Here is a 20412-nt window from a genome sequence, read left to right on the forward strand (position 1 = left end):
TGTAAAGTAAAAATGTATTTAAGATTAAAATATAATTGTTTTAAAACAATTTGGGTTCTTTCAAATTTAATGGAATCTACTTTTCAATCAGTTCTGACAGGACTCTCTAGAAGAAGGATGTTTTAGCTGCCACACTTGCCAAATTTTAATGAGAAAAGATCCCATCATTCACATATTTCAAAATTAAGTTTAAAAAAGTCTGATTATACCATCAAGGTGAATTCACTTGACTATCCTTGATTATTGAATTGTGTTTGAATTTCCAAATTATGTATCACTGTTTTATAAGAGTGTGTCCTGACTTTTACAGGTGCTAATAGGTAAAAAAATGAATTCCACTAATCTGAGGATCAACCTGAAGAACATTAGGATAATTCAGATAACAGATTATCTACATTGAATTATGGATCTTAACTGAAATTTCTTATCTGAAAATGCTGGGCGGGGGAATTTTTTTTTTTTTTTTTTTACCCTTGATTGGTCCTGGCTGTGCAATAATATGCAATTGTGCTTTGATTCTTAGAAATCAGAGAAAAAAAATTTTCCAGAGAGGCTCCCTTTTAAATTTTCAAGTGAGTATTTTTCTAGTTAGAGTTTTTGAAGTTTTAGTTGTAGGAAGCCTTGAGGCCCACAGGGTGAAAGGGTCAGGTCACTTGCTTTACATAATCCACATTGTTTCTGTGGTGGGAGTACTTCAAAAATCAGATTAGGACACAATGGCACAATTTGGATTTCATTTTTGCTAGAGATCTTTTCTTTCTCTATTTTCTATCCTGTTAATCAAGGACATTTTTGATAAATCTTTTAAGGTTTTGTGGATTTTAAACTCAGATGACCAGAAGCTAAATCCTTCAAAAGCAAAATCTTTTCTAAATAATTCCCTAAACCTAGCTGAAAGCCCTCTTTTTCCAATACCCAGAATATATTTTTCTCTAGTATTTCCCAATAGCACTTCTCGTCTTGCTCTATCATGAAAAATTGTTGCCATGGCATTAAAGTAACTGCTTAACAGATTTTAGATATCAGGTAAATTTTGAAGAAACTCAAGAAACAAGGCAAATAATTCTTTGATTCTGCCTCATTCAATCTAATATGGAGAACAATTCAGATTCTAAAACCTAAAACTTCTAAACTGGCTCTCCTTTTGTGGTCATTAAGTAGAGGAAATAAGGGTGAGTGCATAGGTTGTAAATTTTAAGATACTTTGATTTAACCTTGATGTTTTAGAAAATGGGAAAAATCCCTCACAAATATATGATCTCAACTTAGCTACAAGCAGAACTTGGAAGGTGCAGCAGCTGAAACACTTCCTTCTTCTAAATAGAGCTTTTGCTCTTTTATATTATTGTGTTTTTTTGTTTTTTTTTTTAAGTAGGCTCTATGCCCAGCAGGGAGCCCAATATGGACTTGAACTCAGGACCCTGAGATCAAGACCTGAGCTGAGATCAAGAGTTGGACACTTAACCAACTGAGCCACCCAGGTGACCCTCTTTTTTTATTATTTTAGTTAATGAACAAGATACCAAATGTTGTAAATGAAATATATTAGAGGAAATCTGAATAGGCTAGGAAACATTTAAATATATCCTTTGTGTCACAGGCCTCTATGAATGAAAACAGATGGCACTATGAAATAATTTTGTTTTTAATTCAGACTCTGGTATTTCAAGGCTGTTCAAGTGCCAGGATTAAGTCAGGCTGAAAATATCCTCTGATATTTGCTGGGAAGTTTTAATTTTTTAGGCTCTTACAAACCATATGGTTATCAAACAAAATCATTCTCTAACACAAGGAAGAACGGCAGGTGGAAAAAAACCATGACCATTGGGTATGGGTGTGATAACAATAAAGTGATGTAAACAGTATATAACATGAAGCACAGTTAGCCATCCACAAGGTCTCAAGGCTATTTCTTCTACATTGAATTTGAGGTGAAATACATAAATTTCACTTGGTCTTAGTTTTAATACTAACACTTAGCTTCAATTCAAATTGGAATAAAAAAACCATTATGAGTTAAGTGCCATTTTACAATGAAATTTCCATCTATTAAAAAAAATGTATATCAGGGACGCCTGGATGGCTCAGTTAAGCGTCTGCCTTCAGCTCAGGTCATGATCCTAGGGTCCTGGGATCGAGTCCTACATCGGGCTCCTTGCTCAGCAGGGAGCCTGCTTCTCCCTCTGCCTGCAGCTCTCCCTGCTTGTGCTTTCATTCTCTCTCCCTAACAAATAAATAAATAAAATCTAAATAAATAAATAAATATCTGTTAAAAAAGTGTTTATCATACAATCCTACACTTAAGAAAAAACCCCAATCGGGGAGCCTGGGTGGCTCAGTCGGTTAAGCGTCTGCCTTTGGCTCAGGTCATGGTCCCAGGGTCCTGGGATCGAGCTCCACATCGGGCTCCTGGGAAGCCTGCTTCTCCCTCTCCCTCTGCTCTTGTTCCCCTTGCTTGTGCTCTCTCTGTCAAAGGAATAAATAAAATCTTTAAAAAAAAAAGAAAGAAAGAAAAAGCCCCAATCTAATGTTTAGTCTTGGAATATGTATTATTTTTAATGGGGGGAAAAACCCTTCGAAATTCACTTACTCTACCTCTAGAAAGGCTATACATAGTAATTATGCAATAAATGTTAAATGCTGGACTGCTGCTGTCATTGTTACAGAATATAGTTGGATCAAAATCAATTCCAAATATCAGAGTTGAAAATTATTAAAAATTTAAATAATCAAGCCATAAAAAACTAGAAGAAAAAATAATATTTATGAAATTTGTCTGGATGGGAAAAAATTTTTAAACCTTAAAAATGATAAATGAAATCAATAGAAAGAGATCAACTGAGTTGTCTATATAAAACTACTGTACATTAAAAACAAAATTAAAAAGCAAAAAAAAAAAAAACCAATTGGGGGAAAGTATTTCATACATGGCCAGCAAGAAGATGCGAAGAGTACTGAATCTGTTACAAGTCATTTAGAAAGCAAAGCGATAGTCAAACAACACATTCTGTTGGCAAGGTTCCATGGAAATAGACACTTCCATTATTGATGGGTATACAAAGTAACATCCTTAGGTAGTACAACTTGGCCATATCCATCAAAATTACAGATTCAATTACTCTTTGATCCATCAATCTAACTTCTGTGATTTATCCTATAGATATAGCTGTTCCTGAATGAAAAGAGAGATGCACAGTATTATTCACTGCAGTAGTATTGTTTGTATTTGCAAAGAAATGGACATAAACCAATATCCATCAATAGGAGACTATTTAAATAGACTGGGCTCTGTCCATACAATGGAACCCTTCCAAAAAGAATAAGGAATCTTTCAATGCACTTATCTTGAAGAACTCTACAATTAGTCTATACTGTGAACGGTAAGAACCCTATCTTTTGTGTAAGAAAGAGACAATTACACATGATTAATCACATTCTTCAACACTTCTCAAATTAAGTACAGTTTCCCACATTATCTACAAAGATGCTTTCTATAGCATCACTTGTAATAACAAAACACTAGAAAAACTCTGCAAGTCCTATAATAGCTGAGTGGGAAGGCAAATTATGATCTATACAACAAAATATTATTTAGCTATAAAAATGACATTTATAGGTGGGCCTGGGTGGCTCAGTTGGTTAAGTGGCTGCCTTTGGCTCAGGGCGTGATCCCAGGGTCCTGGGATTGAGCCCCACATCGGGCTCCTTGCTCAGCGGATAGTCTGCTTCTCCCTCTCCTTCTGCCCTTCTCCCCGCTCATGCTTGCTCTCGCTCCCTCTCTTGAATAAATAAATAAAATCTTAAAAAAAATTACATTTATAGTGAATTTGGAGTAACAGAAAATGCTAAGTAAAAAACTCACATACAATAGGAATATGTAATATGGATGCTAAAGAGAAATCATGGGATTATCTAAATGTTCAATACATATCTCAATATCAATGATATTTTCAATGATAATACATTATATAGTTTAGTTAGATTGCTTTCCCAAACATCTATCACTGAGCAAAATGGCACTACAAGAGGAAGGCTGAGAAATGGATGTGGAGAGAGAGATTCTTCAGGAATGAGGGACATTGGTATGTTAAGGCAGGTAAGGGTGAGAGACAATTTATGGTGAGCAGCCAGTTGGAATCATAAAGACTCCGTTCTTAGGGATATGAGAAGTAGGAGACAAGTACCAAAAATGGGGGGGGGGGGCACGAAAGGAATAAGTTAGCACCTTCTTAAGTTGCTTAAGGTAAATGATGCTTTTCCCTAATCTCCAAGCTATAAGATTGTCTTTCATATCTTGTCAAGACTCCCCTATCAACACCATCTCTTCTAGTTCTTTCTGGGGACGAGGAAAATACAGGAAAAGGCCAGGCAATAAACTAGTTTCACATGGTATATAACACCAAAAACGGCTTGATCCTGAGATCCTTTATGCCCCAAGGGCTGGGTATGTGTGTGAATTAGCAAAAAATGATGTGTGATTTTGAAAGATATAAAGATTATAGCATTAGGGGCGCCTGGGTGACTCAGTTGGTTAAGCGACTGCCTTCGGCTCAGGTCATGATCCTGGAGTCCCTGGATCGAGTCCTGCATCGGGCTCCCTGCTCGGCAGGGAGCCTGCTTCTGCCTCTGACCCACCCCCATCTCATGTGCTCTCTCTCTCTCATTCTCTCTGTCTCAAATAAATAAATAAAATCTTAAAAAAAAAAAAGATTATAGCATTATAACTGATTTACAAGAAGGGAATCCTATTTACAAGAAAGCATGTGATTGTTGGGGGTATAAAACAAAGGAAAAGGATACTTTTAGATACCCTTTGAAATTACCAAGATTCTATAATAGATGATATCATGGAATAACAAAGATGTATAAGAGATCGTATGATAAAGTGGAAATAGCCTAAGACTGAAGATCTGGATTTAAAATTCCAGCTCCAGGGGTGCCTGGGTAGCTCAGTCGGTTAAGTGTCTGCCTTTGGCTCAGGTCATGATCCCAGGGTCCTGGGATTGAGCCCTGCAACAGGCTCCTTGCTCAGTGGGGAGCCTGTTTCTCCCTTTCCCTCTGCCTGCTGCTCTGCCTGCTTCTGCCCTCTCTCTCTCTGTCAAATAAATAAATAAAATCTTAAAAAAAAAATTCCAGCTCCATTGCTAAACTTGTCTGTGGAGGATAAGTTAAACTCTGATTGACTTATTGAATCATTCATTCATTCATTCATGTATTTAATTATTATTCAATAAACTGGTACCATAAGTAAGGCACACAGCTAAATGTTGAGGATATAGCAGGATACATGATTGCTATGGAAGACAGAAAATTTTACTGATAGAAAATTTTACTAAGTACTAATAACAGAGCGAGATTGTACTATAGGAGTAAAGAGTACATACATCTGATCTAATCTAAAAGGTTAAGGAAGGCTTCGTGAATTAAGTAATGTTAAGGTCAGATCTGAATCTGAATCCTAAATAGGAGTTAGGGAGCTAAAGTGGAGGGGGAGGAGTATTCTAGATAGGATTAATAGCACTGCCCAAAGGCTCACAAGTCAGTATTGTTTCTACATATAATATAGATGGATTGAAGAGATTACATAATTGTTAATTATGGAGGCTGCAGTTATAGATGAATCATTAAAGAAGTATAGCATCAAGGGAAAGTGAAATAAATTGATAATCAGAAGGGAAAGTAGGATTATTTATTAATTCAAAATATTGACTATGTGCCAGGCACTATTCTAGGCACTTGGTATGTATCACTGAAGAAAGCAAATAAAAGTCCCTGCTCTGATGAAACTTATATTCTAATATAGGGCGAGATAACAGCAAACATAATACAAATTATATAGTAAATTAACAGAGGATAAGTACTATGGGTAAGCTAGATTGGAATATAGGCAGGTGAGGGGTATTTTAAATACAGTAATCAGGGATTGCCTCAGTGAGGAGGTGGTGGTGACTGCACAAAGCCTTGAGAGATGAGGGAGTAAAGCCTGCAAATATTAAGAGGAAGCACATTCCAGACAGAGAGAAGAGACAGTTCAAAAGCCCTAAGAAGGAATGTGACTGGTACATTCCAAAACAGCAAGAAAGTTGGTGTGGCAGACCAAACAAGCAAAGCGTAAAGGAGTAGGAAATAAGATCAGAGAGGCAATGAGGGATGGAGGCAGACCTTGCAGGATTTTGTGGGCCTGTCTGAGAATTTAGGGGAGGTTTACTTGTTCACTTCACACTGCTCCAGCGTATATAAGATCAAGAACAAGAGGTAAGAGAGGAGGTTTGCGAAGATGGCCGAGTAGGAGGACCACTGTCCCATGTTTACAACTAGATTTCAATCACCTCTGAGTAAATAAACCAGAAAGCTATCTGCCTGACCTGCTAGCAATGCACCCCACCCATAAGTTCTCCTGGAACACTTGCCCACTCCCAGACTGCTGGCTTCAGCCCTGGGTTCAGCACAAATTTTGTTAATGCCTCTGCACTTCAGGGGATCCAGCCTAGGACTAGAAGCTCAGAATAAATATTGCTAACTCCGCCGTCCTGCCCGCAAGCCCTTCTGCAGTCATGCCCCCTCAAAACCAGCCTTCGTGGGTCTCACTAACATCACAGAGAGCAAGCACAGCCCACAACAGTCAGAGATTCAGTGTAGATGTCTGGACTGAAAGGAAAAGCAACTCAGACACAAGAGCAGGATGCAAGCAACACACACAGGTGAAGTGCCAGGTTCTGGTGAACAGCAGACACTGCACTGCAGGGCACTACAGAACCTCTTCTTCATAAAGCCACTACTTTCAAGAGCAGATGATATAGTTAACTTTCCTAACACCAAAACAGACACAGAGAGGTAGAAAAATGAGGAGACAGAAAAATATGTCCCAAATGAAAGAATAAGATAAAATCACAGCAGGAGATCTAAGTGAAACAGAAATAAGTAATGGGCCTGATAGAGAATTTAAAGTAATAATCGTAAAGATACTCTGGACTTCAGAGGTAGGTGGAGGACATTAGTGAGACCCTTGACAAAGAGATAAAAGCTAACATATCAGAGATGAAAAACTCAATAAATGAAATTAAAAATACAATAGATGAAATAAATAGTAGGCTATAGGAAGCAGAGGAACGAATCAGTGACCTGGAGGACAGAGTAATGGAAAGCAATCAAGCGTAGAAGGTGAGAGACAAATATTGCATCATGAAAATAGACTTAGAGAACTCAGTGACTCCATCAAGCATAATAATATTCACATTATAGGGATCCCAGAAGAGAGAGAAAGGGAGGCAGAAAATGTATTTGAAGAAATAAGAACTGAAAACTTCCTGAATCTGGAAAGGAAAACACAGGAGGCACAGAGATTCCCCCAACAAATTCAACCCAAGGAGGTCCACACCAAGACACACAGCAATTAAAATGACAAAAAACCCCCCCAAAAAAACAAACCAAAAAAAAAGCAGTGATAAAGAAAGAATGTTACAGGTTGCAAAAGAAAAGAAGACCATTAAATACAAAGGAAACCCTATAAGTCTATCAGCTCAATTTTCATCAGCAACTTTCCAGTCCAGAAGAGAGTGGCATGATATATTCAAAGTGCTAAAAGGGAAAAATCTGCAGCCAAGAATACTCTATCCGGCAAGGTTATCATTCAGAATAGAAGGGGAGATAAAGAATTTCCCAGACAAACAAAAGATAAAAGAATTCATGACCACTAAACCATGCCTACAAGAAGTGTTAAGGGGGACTCTGTGAATGGAAAACAAAAACCAGAAGTAAGAGTAAAAAAAAAAAATACAAGTACAAAAGAAAAAAAAAATTAAGCATATCTGTAAAAATCAGTCAAGAGAAGCACAAAATAAAAGGATGTAAAATATGATACCAAATATCTGAAATGTGGAGGGGAGAGGAGTAAAGAATGAGTTCAAAGTTAAGCAACCATCAGCTTAATATAGACTACTATAAGCAAAAGATGTTATATATAAACCTAATGGTAACACAAATCAAAAAACAGTAATAGATATGCAAAAAATGAAGAGTAAGGAATCCAAGTATATCACTAAAGAAAACCAGCAAACCATGAAAGAGAGCAAGAAAGGATCAGAGAAAAACTGCAAAAACAACCACAAAACAAGTAACAAAATAGCAATAAATACATATATATCAATAATTACTTTGAATGTCAATGGACTAAATGTTCCAATCAAAAGACATGGTGTCAGAAAGGATAAAAAAACAAGACCCATCTATATGCTGCCTATAATTTCTGCAGGTGGAGACTGAGCCTAGCTTTGCATGAGAAAAGAAATAAAGGGTATTGTTATACAAAATGTATGGAGAGTCCAGTTCAAATAGAAGGGCTGAATCTGCCCGCATTTCTTCTCGAACTTTCATTTGTTTGGAGACGTGGGAAGAACAACGTCCCCAGACAAAAGGATTTTGTAGGTTTGTATGCTGGTCTTTAAAAAAAAAGTTTAAAGAGTGCAAGAGAGTTTAAAGTCTTGGGGAAAGGCATACTCTGGGGTCAAGGATAGGGAAGAAATATAGCAAAGTCAAGAGTAGTTTAATAGTTTAAAATATTAAATGATGTGACACAAAAAATACTAAGTTCTATAAATGCCTAATTATTACTCAGAATTTAGTCTGTGATAATTTGGTCTTTAAAAAGAATCTTCTGAGTTAAAGTCATTTTTCTTTTCTTTCCTAAACAAAATAACTTTTGAGAGTATTTCTCTAGATCCTACCTACAAGTGCTCATTAGCTGCCTTGAGGCTCTCTGGGGTGAATTTTTTTGGTTTGGCCATTGGTTCCTCAGCAGCAGGCACTTTCTTGTTCCTTTCATCTAAGTGGAAACTTTGAAAGGTATGTAGTTTTTGAAACAAGATGGAATTCTTCCCCAGATTTGTACCCTAAGACACTTTAGAACTTGGATTTGACTTCACAGCATGGTTATACAAAAAATAAAAGATCAAGTGCTCACAAGGTTAAATTTCAGGAAAGCCCTCTTGGATGCAAGACAAAGGCGGGGTGTAAAACGAAAACAAAAGTAGCCTGAGTTAAAGAGGTCATTTGATTTTACTCTACACTCAAGACTGCTCCTCTCTGTACGCTGAAACAGGTTGGTTTTTTCATTTTCTCATTCTAACTTGGATAAGATTGTTTTTTAAAGCCCAAAGACTTTGTATATTTACCTATGTAAAGGGAGTCTTAATGCACAAAAGTCTAAATGTTAACATGTGCAAAAAAGAGCTATTTGAAAACAGCTATACACTTTAATCTTAAAACAAAAATCTGAATATAGCAAGAAGAAAATATTTTATTATTTCTGGTATTATGTTAATATCATTACTTGCCTACAAAACTTTGTTAATGAGAAAATAGGTTTTGCTATACCATTATTTTCTGCTTTATTTTACAAATGCTATTTTTTTGTTCTTGTAATAATTATAAAGACATCTAAAATGTGTTCCTGTATATCTGCCAGAAGGATCAATTCCTGCAAATAATTTCCATTCCTGTCCTATTTACTCACATTTTTTAGTAAGATTCTTATTTAAAAATATACTTCCTTAGTGTCTTATATTATTTGGGCATATTATTCCTTATCACCAGGTTCAAGATTTGTGATGAATGAGAAAGAAAGAACAAAGTTCATACTGTGTTAATAATTAACACATAAGAAAATGATGATCAGAATAGAATGGTCTTCCAGATTGGAACTTTTCAAATAAACTTAAGGGTAAAAATAGTCATTTTAAATTGTTGGCACCTGGTTTGTACATAATGAAAGCAATTCTTCTATGTGGTATGTTTCCTTGAGGAGCCTTCTCTGCTTTACTCATCCAAAAAGGGTTAGTAAGAATAAGAATATTCTTTTGGAAATGTACCATAAATTGGCACACTGTTTTGAATGATTCTATAAGAATGTTTGAGCTTCGGGGCGCCTGGGTGGCTCAGTCGTTAAGCGTCTGCCTTCGGCTCAGGTCATGATCCCAGGGTCCTGGGATCGAGCCCCGCATCGGGCTCCCTGCTCGCCGGGAAGCCTGCTTCTCCCTCTCCCACTCCCACTGCTTGTGTTCCCTCTCTCGCTGTATCTCTCTCTGTCAAATAAATAAAATCTTTAAAAAAAAAAAAAAATGTTAGAGCTTCTTCCAAGGACAAAAATAACCAAAGGGAGACAGAAAGGCTAAGGAAAAAGCAAAATAAAACTCAGCAGTAAAATAAAAACACTGAAAGTCAATTTTATATACATTTTAAAACTTGTGAATTCTGGGGGCGCCTGGGTGGCTTGGTTTAGCATCTGCCTTTGGCTCAGGTCCTGATCCCAGGGTCCTGGGATCCAGCGCCGCATCAGGCTCCCTACTCAGCCAGGAGCCTGCTTCTTCCTCTTCCTCTGCCTGCCGCTCCCCCTGCCTGTGCTCTCTCTGTCAAATAAATAAAATCTTAAAAAAACAAAAACAAAAACAAAAAAACTTGTGAATTCTGTGCGAGCTTATCTTACTTCTATAAGGTGTTAATAACTAAAACCATAAAATAACTAATGATGAGACAAGAAGATTCCTGCCATATAATCTATCTATTCTAGACTAAAAGCTTTATATCTGCTTGTAAAACCTTTAGTTTGACAAATATTTACTAAGCACCTAGTGTATACCAGCCACTCCATAAGGTATTCATTACAAACATAAATCCAACAGGTCATACTCTTAGGGAACTAAGAAACCCATCTTTTCCACAGGATGGGGTCAGTTCTCTGAGAATGAACGTAGGTATGTATGTAGATATAGCTATTGGATCACAAAAGTCTTCTGGGGAGGTGATGTCCAAGTTAACTGAGGAGGAATTGGCCCTTTAAGAGAAGGGCAGGAAACAGTCTATCAGATGAAGGAACAGAATGAGTAATGATGTAGACATGTGCTACAGCATGGTGTGTGCCAGCAAACTGCTTGCAGATGAGTACTCTAACTGTCTGGGGCGTGTAGTAGAGAGATGTAGCACAGTGTGGGGTGCCTAGTAGAGAGATGTAGCGGGAACCATGGGTAGGACCACATTATGGAGGGAGCCTTGGGCATCATGCTAAGGAGCTTGGATTGTATCTTTCAGGTGGAGTAATGTGTCTTTCAGGTGAGGAGCTAAGCAGAAGAGTGACAGATTGACATTTCAGAGATATAGAACTCTGGTGGCAGTAAGAAAAATGATTTTGACAAAGAGGTGGTAAGGAGGATTAAGAGTAGCAGATACCAGTTGGGAAGATATTGTAATAGGCCAGGTAAGGAACAATGGTGGTCGATGGTGCAGATGTGTCAAAGAGGGCAAATTAAAAGAAAGAGGCAGATTCACAATCTATTGGAAAGGTAAAGTCAGAATTTAGGGTCTGACTGGAAATTCGGATGAAGATGAGAGAGGTCAAGGACAGTGTAGGCTTAAGATTTCGGTAACTAGTGGAATGATGCTATTGAATGATAGCATACATTCAGCATGTGTGACAGGGTTTGAAGGGAAGCTAACTAGAGGAAACTTTGTTTTATAAAGGCCAACTAGTGAAATTAAGTATAAACACTGAGGTAATTTATTTAAACTTATTTTAAAATAAATTTATTTTTAAAAATGTTTATAAATAATAATAAATTTATTTCAGATGAATAAAATAATTTACTTAATTTACTGCCAATATCCTGAATCACAAAGTTGTATATGTAAAAAATATAAGACTTTTTATTCCTTTTGTTGAAATGACTATATTTCATATTTTAAAAACTATTTTTACATAAAAGTCATTACTTTGATTTAGGGTTTAATGATTAAGAAAGTTCCTCAGGGTATTATTTTTATTGTTCTTGTGTAAATTCCAGCTCCTGCACACAGACTTGTAAAAACAGGGGATGAAGAACTAATCTTGGGTATATACTCCAGTGTGGCTTCCATCGAAGAGTTTCAAATTTCAAAGAGCAGCAGATTCAGCCTCACCTATGTTATAGCAACAATCTACTCTCTAGTAAAAGAACAAAACATATGCTAGATTAAAAAGTGTTTCCTTTTAAACAATATTAAAATGAATATTCTATGTTCTTTTTGACATTTAGATTGGAGCCATGGCTTTGGAACACAACCAGTCAACAGATTACTATGATGGGGAAAATGAAGTGAATGGCACTCATGACTATAGTCAGTATGAAGTGATCTGTATAAAAGAGGAAGTCAGAAAATTTGCAAAAGTTTTCTTGCCTGCCTTCTTCACAATAGCTTTCATCATTGGAATTGCAGGCAATTCCATAGTTGTGGCAATTTATGCCTATTACAAGAAGCAGAGAACCCAAACAGATGTGTACATCCTGAACTTGGCAGTGGCAGATTTACTCCTTCTATTCACTCTGCCTTTTTGGGCAGTTAATGCAGTTCATGGATGGGTGTTAGGGACAATCATGTGCAAAGTCACTTCAGCCTTGTACACAGTCAACTTCGTCTCTGGAATGCAGTTTCTGGCTTGTATCAGCATAGACAGATACTGGGCAGTAACTAAAGCCCCAGGTCAAACAGGAGTGGGGAAACCATGCTGGCTTATCTGTTCCTGTGTCTGGACGGCTGCCATCTTGCTGAGTATACCTCAGCTGGTTTTTTACACAGTAAATGACAAGGTTAGGTGCATTCCCACCTTTCCATATCACCTAGGAACCTCAGTGAAAGCATCAATTCAAATGCTGGAAATCTGCATCGGATTTGTAATACCCTTTCTTATTATGGGAGTGTGCTACTTTGTCACAGCAAGGACACTCATCAGGATGCCCAACATTAAAAAATCTCGACCCCTCAAAGTTCTGCTCACAGTGGTTATAGTTTTCATTGTCACTCAGCTGCCTTATAACATTGTCAGGTTCTGCCAAGTCATAGACATCATCTACTCCCTGATCACTGACTGCGACATGAGCAAACGCATGGATGTTGCCGTCCAAATCACGGAGAGCATTGCACTCTTTCACAGCTGCCTCAACCCAATCCTGTATGTTTTCATGGGAGCCTCTTTTAAAAACTACATTATGAAAGTTGCTAAGAAATATGGGTCCTGGAGAAGACAAAGACAAAACGTGGAGGAGATTCCTTTTGATTCAGAAGATCCTACAGAGCCAACCAGTACTTTTAGCATTTAAATGTAACACTGCTATCTCTTGCTTCGATACACATGAATGCTGCTTCTCCTTCAGATAAAACATCTGCTTTATTCTGAAACTTAAATCTCAAACACCGTGGTGCCAATTTACAGCAATCAAGAGGTGGGGGGAGGATGGGGAGAATATAGCAACCAGGAAGAGGAGGAAACGAAATAATAAATGCACAAAACATGAACTTAAAATTAACAATATAGGAAAATAGTATTAACAGGCATAAATAATAAAAACAGTATGCTATGAATTAGGCCATCTGAAACAGATTAATAAAAAGGCTTATATTAAGGAGCATTTCTAATTATTTTAAATGATCTAAATTTTAATGTAAGAATGATCTCACTGCATAATTTCAGTACTTGAATAACTATACAGCAAAATTTAATCCTTTTTTCCTATTTCTTAGTTTGTGATTTCCTAAGACCCCAGAAAGAATAACAATTTAACAATTAAGAAATTATATAAATAGCTTTACTGGCCCTTTTAATACACCCCTGGTAATTTTTTTTTTCTTTTTATCCCTGGTAAATTTCTGAACATACAATTTGCTTCCATGATGTCAATTTTCTTTAGTAATAAACTGGTTATCCTGTTAGATTTACATGTATACTCTAGAAGCAATCTTTAGATAATCATATTTACCTAGATGCCAATTTTGTGACTTCCTAAAGGGCTCATCCATTTATGTGAGTCTGTTACTGAGGGTTGAATAACCAATACGTATTCTTATGTATAGATTCTTACTATTTTACTTAAGCACTTGCATTTTTAAGCAATAAAAGTATGTGACACAATTTTTAATAACATGTATATCTTATCTCTTTAACTACAATTATTTATAAATTATTACAGTTCATTTAATATGTCCCTACTGAAATTTAATTTTGATAGAAATTATATTGATCAATAGTGTGCACTAATATGAATTTTCTCTCTCGTAAACTATAAAAAAACTGTGAACTGTAGGGGCGCCTGGGTGCTCAGTCATTAAGCATCTGCCTTCGGCTCAGGTCATGATCCCGGGGTTCTGGGATCGAGTCCCACATCGGGCTCCCTGCTCAGCGGGAAGCCTGCTTCTCCCTCTCCCACTCCCCCTGCTTGTGTTCCCTCTCTCGCTGTGTCTCTCTCTGTCAAATAAATAAAATTTAAAAAAAAAAAAAAACAACAAAAACCGTGAACTGTAAAATTGTAGGAAAAAAAAGACATGTTTTCTGCTCTTAAAATAAATATCACCTAATCAAGATATGTTATTTTAAAATTACTTTTCTTTGGGGAGCCTTTGTGGCACTGTTGGTTGAGCTTCTGGCTCTTGGTTTTGGCTCAGGTCGTGAGATCAATCCCCAGGTTGGGCTCTGCACTCAGCATGGAGTCTGCTTGGAGTTTCTCTCTCCCTCTCCCTCTGCCTCTGCCCTAACCCCCACCCCTGCACTCTCTCCCTCTCTCCAAAATAAATAAATATATATATATTTTTAAGATTTTACTTATTTATTTGACAGAGAGAGACACAGTGAGAGATGGAACACAAGCAGGGGGAGTGGCAGAGGGAGAAGCAGGCCTCCTGCCGAGGAGGGAGCCCGATGCGGGGCTCGATCCCAGAACCCTGGGATCATGACCTGAGCTGAAGGCAGACGCCCAACAACTGAGCCACCCAGGTGCTCCCAAAATAAATAAATGTTTTTAAAAAATTACTTTCATTTAATCAAATATTTCTAAATTTGAATATGCTTTCAAAGGCAGAATTTAAAGAACGGTGATCATGAAACTAATAACTATGTATCATATTATTCTAGCACAGCACCTGGGACAAAGGATGGATCTGAATACTCACCACTGCTCCACCATTTCTTGCCATTAATTACATAGCTATCTCCATCTCGTTGGATGCTACATTCAATATTTGTGGCATCACTCGAAGCTACATTGGGCTCTATAAATAAGCAAAGGTTGAATTTACAGGCAGGTAGACATCATCAGTTTACAAAGAGACTTTAGATAAGGAAATGTGAACTCTTTGAGGATAGAGGCATGTTCCTAACCTTCCTCCCTTCTTCCACTCTGGTTCTCCTATAATCTACACATAGTAGGTATTCAGTAAATGTGCATTGGAAGAATGAATGAATGAATATCGAACACTGGGATCAGCAATCTGAATTGTGTTCTTGGCTTCCTCACTGATACATGATTTGAGATAATGCACTCAATCCTTTCTCTAATCATCAAAAGTAGGAACATTGTTGTTTATTGTCCACAGTGGAAATCTACTAAATACTAAATATTTGCAAGCCAGATTTCCCCACCATCTAGTTTACTATCTTAGACAATTTCCAACTGTACCTTGCAAATTCCATCAGGAATGCTCTCACTGACTTATTTTGCATTCTGTAAAGCCTGCTCAGCACAATCTCTTCAGAAAGTTTTCCATGGGACACCCTCACACAACTGCTTTACTATATGGCATTTCAAAATGTACAGGCTAGCCCTCAGTCATAGTAATCTGCACTTGTTAATATGCTGCTCTTTTAAATGGGTCCTTCAGATATTTTGTGTGTTCTATTTCTAAAACTAGAGACCCATGGGGTTCCTTTAGAAAGGGATCTGTGTACTTATTTTGTAACCTCCAATTAGTGCTTTTAGTAGACAACATGTCACTGCAGATGTTCAATAAATGCCTCTCACTGATTTTAAATGGAGATCAGTTTTGCTATTATAAATACATACAGTGTTATAGAAGACTTTTAAATCTGGCTAAAATTATGGCCAGATGACATTTAGTTTAATTCTAAACTCAACTATAAAATGATGACTTTTTCCTTTGAAGAATTCTCAATTGCTGTTTCCTATGTACAAATGGTACCAAACCCATTTTTAACATGCTCCTAATTTTACTTCCCCATATGATCATAATTTGAACTATGTGACCAGCATTGCTGAATGGTCTATTTTTCTAGGTTTATGGCAGAGTTAAGTATTTTGTAACTATCAATAAAAATTATTACAAAGACGACTATTTCATACACAAGGGCAAAAAAGATATTAAATATACATACATGGCAATTTTAGAAATGCAAGTCAAAAAATTATGAAGTTAGGTTTACTCTGCTGCTAAATGCCTAAAGTAAACTGCCAGAAAACATCACCTGGTATCCTCCCAAACGGGAGGACAATTTTACTCTGCACATTTAAAAATGCCAAAATTTGAAATTGGGCTCAAAACAAACATATGCCTATCTCTGTCCATGGGCAAATTTGCCTGACATACAAAGCCATTCTTTCATTTTAGCTCATCTATAATAACTCCAGGATGACTGACTGCACAAGGGGAGAACCATGATTTGCTTTTACCTGTCATACAGAAACAGGAGGCAATGTTCCCTTGAAGAAGAGGCTCAAGCCACTGCTGCTTCTGCTTTTCACTTCCATATAGGTGGAGCAACTCCATGTTCCCTGTGTCTGTAAGTAATAAGAAAAAACACTTCTTTTGCATTTAAAAATTTACCAATATGAAATCCAAACTTTATGTTGATAATATACACATGTATCTTTTTAAGGCAAACATCTGTTTAAAAAATATTTTGAAACATAATAAATATAATTTATAATGAAGGTATGCCATAAATAGTTATTATAAGTATATGGCATTTGGTGCATATTTATTCAATTTGTGTTCAATTACACACACTTGTCTGCTTCGTCCCTAATTCAGTCCTAATTGAGGTCTGACTCAATTAGGACTAAGGAAAACAATTTACTGCCTTAATCTTTCCCTGCTTTCTTGCAAATATGCTTTGCTAGGAGTGACTGCAATGCTCCTGGAGAACAATTATCATTACATGCTCTACTGAGACTCCATCGCTGAGACTCCTGTTCCTCAAACATACACTGTGCTAACTTTCACATATTTGCCTGTGCCAAGCCTTCTCTCAAGTCCAATTCTACCCATCATTCCTAAGTAAATTCCTGCTTCTGAGCCACTTCCATCGCGAAGAATCTCTGATTACCCAGTCAGAACTATCTCCTTCCTCTGAACTCAGAGTAGTATTGTCTCTTTACCTCTACCATTGCTCTTACTTTTGTGCACCCCCTACCATCTAGAAAAGTACTAGGTAGTATCTCAAGAATGCTAAACACAGAATCCCTGATAGAAAATGACAACAGATAACTTCAAAGACACTTTCTAAACCTCAGAGGGCATTGTTCAGTAACTGATATACTACTATCACTCTCATATAAAAAAGAATGCTTCATATCTGCCATGGAGCAAAACACTCTAGGGGCTTTTCTCTGATATTTGTTCCTATAAAACTTTTTTTTTTTTTTAAAGATTTTATTTATTTGACAGAGCGAGACAGCGAGAGCAGGAACACAAGCAGGGGGAGTGGGAGAGGGAGAAGCAGGCTTCCCGGCGAGCAGGGAGCCCGATGCGGGGCTCGATCCCAGGACCCTGGGATCATGACCTGAGCCGAAGGCAGACGCTTAACGACTGAGCCACCCAGGCGCCCCGTTCCTATAAAACTTCTAAAAAAGAAAAAAAACTAAAACCTTTCCCTTGGGATGCCTGGGTGGCTCAGTAGGTTAAGCATCTACCTTTGGATCAGGTCATGATCCCAGAGTCCTGGGATCGAGTCCTGCATCGGGCTCCTTGCTCAGTGGGGAGCCTGCTTCTTCCTCTGCCTGCAGCTCCCCCTGCTTGTATGCTTTCTCTCTCTCTCTGACAAATAAGTAAATAAAAATTAAAAAAAAAAAACCTTTCCCTTGAAAACTGATTACTCATAAGATTTTTTAAAAAGATTATTTTATTTTAGGAAGAGAGAGAGAGAGAATGAGAGATCGTGCAGTGGCGGGGGGGGAAGAGCGAGAAGGAGAGAGAGAATCTCAAGCAGACTCCTCGCTGAGTGGGAAGCCCAACACAGGGCTCAATCCCACAACCCTGAGATCATGACCTGAGCTGAAATCAAGAGTTGGATGCTTAACCGACTGAGCCACCTAGGTGCCCCGATTATTCATTAAGATTTTCAGGAAGAATTTTTCAGTATCACCTCTAAACATGACTTGAAGGACAGTCACTGAAATGCCTATGAAAATGGAGTTAAATCAAAGTCAATTCTCTCAAAATGTATTTGCACTCTGTTCAGACACTATTAACAGAGCCAAAGTTACATTAAAATGCACAAAATTCCTAGTAGATTAACATTAGCTTAAAATTCTTTTTGACTGAGGGAGAAATGAATCTTGAGTTATAATTAATGAAGCTCACTGTTTTCTTTGCTTATTTTAAATTCACTGTTTCTTGTTATAGTTCAAATGAGGTAAATATTGACTAAGGTCTTCCCAAAAATTGTCAGTTTATTCTGAGAAGCTGGCAAAATGAAGCTATCATTTACAGGTTAGGAAAAAGCCTAGATAAGTTACTTCTACAAAAAAATTACTCTCCCCCAAATCAGCCCATAGGCCCCCCAAATTTTCTAGTAATAGCTATAGAATTAAAATTGCTATATTCAACATTCTAATATACAATATTGCATGACTTCATGAAGGGCAAAAAAACAAAACAAAAGACAAATTGGAAGACTACATATGTTTCCCATAAGCTTTTCGAACTATTTGGAAAGCTTGACTAGAAATTCATCTTTTATACTTAAGAAACCTCCCAAAGTATTTAATTGGCATCAGTTACATTCCCTTCCTTATCTGCTTTGGAAATGCTCCGAAACACAATGCCCCAAGGCCTTCATGAAGATATCTCCACTACAAAGAGAAAACGCCTAGTTTTCTACTTACGGTTTTATACATCCTTGTTTGCTAAGGAGAGTTGCTAATCATACTTTGGCCAAAGAAAATGTACTTTCCTGGCCAATTTTAAAATTTCAGCAGTTTGGTGATATCATTTAGACAGTACAATTGATAGACTCATGAAATTTTAATACTAGAAATTTTAATGCTAGGCAAATGATCTTCTAGTGAAAAGTGAGTTCACGGGTCAAATGGAGAAATAGTGGCAGAGCTGCGTCTGCAAAGGAAGTCTTCTATAGCATTATTTTTTCATATTATGACCCATTTGTATGTCATGAAGTCAATTTAATGGAATATGGCTAGCATTTGCTAAAAAATAAAATAGATCAAAATAGAACACATTAGATTAGACTCACTGGAAAATATCTGAATATATTGTATGTAATAAAGGAAACTATTATTTCATGAAACCCTTTTTCAGTAATATATATGCCTTTCATTTCTTGTTCCCCAAGTCCCTTGCCCAATCCATCCATCCGTCCATGAACATACACATACAACTACATATGCTACATATTGGGTCACAATATAAATTATATTTCTCACTATGAGTAGCAATAAAAAATTTTTTTAAAAGACTACCAGTTCTCCTTCCACAAAATTATGCCATCTATACAGTATAATGTAATAACTTCACATAAATGAGATGAAGTCTTTAGAAATTCTGTGATAGATTTGACTTTTACAATAGCCTCCTTATTGGATTAAAATGTAGTACAGCAGTAATTTGATAAATTGGTAATTTGAGGAGGGAAAACTACCAAGGATAAGTTCAACCATGCATCAGAAGTCTATAACTTCCTTAATAGTTCCAAATGAGAGTCAAAGCCCACTGTGCAAACACTTTGCTATGCAACCAGATTGTGTTTTCTCTCAGATATCCAATATACTTCTTTTTGGTAGTTCCATCCTTGATTAACTCTTTTTGGGAAAGCTTTAGCAGCAGGGCCATACAATGAGCACAAAAGGCAATACTGAGGTCTAACTTATTCAGTGACAATATAGGATATCATACCATCATCCTTCTACAACAAATCAAATGTTGGTCCTTGACTGGGAGCAACAGAATAACCAGAGTAACCTGGGGGAAAAAAGACAAAAGACATTCCCAGGGTCTACCTTAGACCTACTGAATCAAAACTATAGGGATGGAGCCTGTGAATCTGTTTTTGTTTTAAGTTCCTTAGCCAGTTCTTTGACAAATCCAGGTTTGAAAACACCTTCTACAGACTACATTCCAGGTTTATCTCTTCCATATTACCTTTTTAAAAAAATTTTTAGAAAGGGCGCCTGGGTGGCTCAGTTGGTTAAGCGACTGCCTTCGGCTCAGGTCATGATCCTGGAGTCCCGGGATCGAGTCCCGCATCGGGCTCCCTGCTCAGCGAGGAGCCTGCTTCTCCCTCTGACCCTCCCCCCTCTCATGTACTCTCTCTCATTCTCGCTCTCTCAAATAAATAAATAAAATCTTAAAAAAAAAAAAAAA

At 37.2% G+C, this 20412-nt stretch overlaps 2 protein-coding genes across 5 annotated transcripts in view; one reads left to right on the forward strand and one right to left on the reverse strand.

The window, feature by feature from the left end:
* Positions 1-20412, reverse strand: part of ACAD11 (acyl-CoA dehydrogenase family member 11) — a 98543-nt gene that overhangs the window by 34590 nt on the left and 43541 nt on the right. For all 4 annotated transcript variants that reach the window (XM_081826294.1, XM_081826301.1, XM_081826290.1 and 1 more), the window contains exons 12-13: positions 16482-16589; positions 14968-15066 (exon numbers count right to left, since the gene is read on the reverse strand). In XM_081826294.1, the coding sequence (XP_081682420.1) occupies positions 14968-15066; positions 16482-16589 (207 nt within the window). The remainder of the gene's footprint in view (positions 1-14967; positions 15067-16481; positions 16590-20412) is intronic.
* ACKR4 (atypical chemokine receptor 4) lies at positions 8975-13943 on the forward strand. The gene is made up of 2 exons (XM_006736894.3): positions 8975-9097; positions 12063-13943. Exon 2 carries the CDS (start codon positions 12072-12074, stop codon positions 13122-13124), a length of 1053 nt encoding a protein of 350 aa, XP_006736957.1. The 5' UTR covers positions 8975-9097; positions 12063-12071; the 3' UTR covers positions 13125-13943.

This window comes from Leptonychotes weddellii, chromosome 1 (genome assembly GCF_054177405.1).
Source record: "Leptonychotes weddellii isolate Sample4059 chromosome 1, ASM5417740v2, whole genome shotgun sequence".
NCBI classification, from domain to species: Eukaryota; Metazoa; Chordata; class Mammalia; order Carnivora; family Phocidae; genus Leptonychotes; species Leptonychotes weddellii.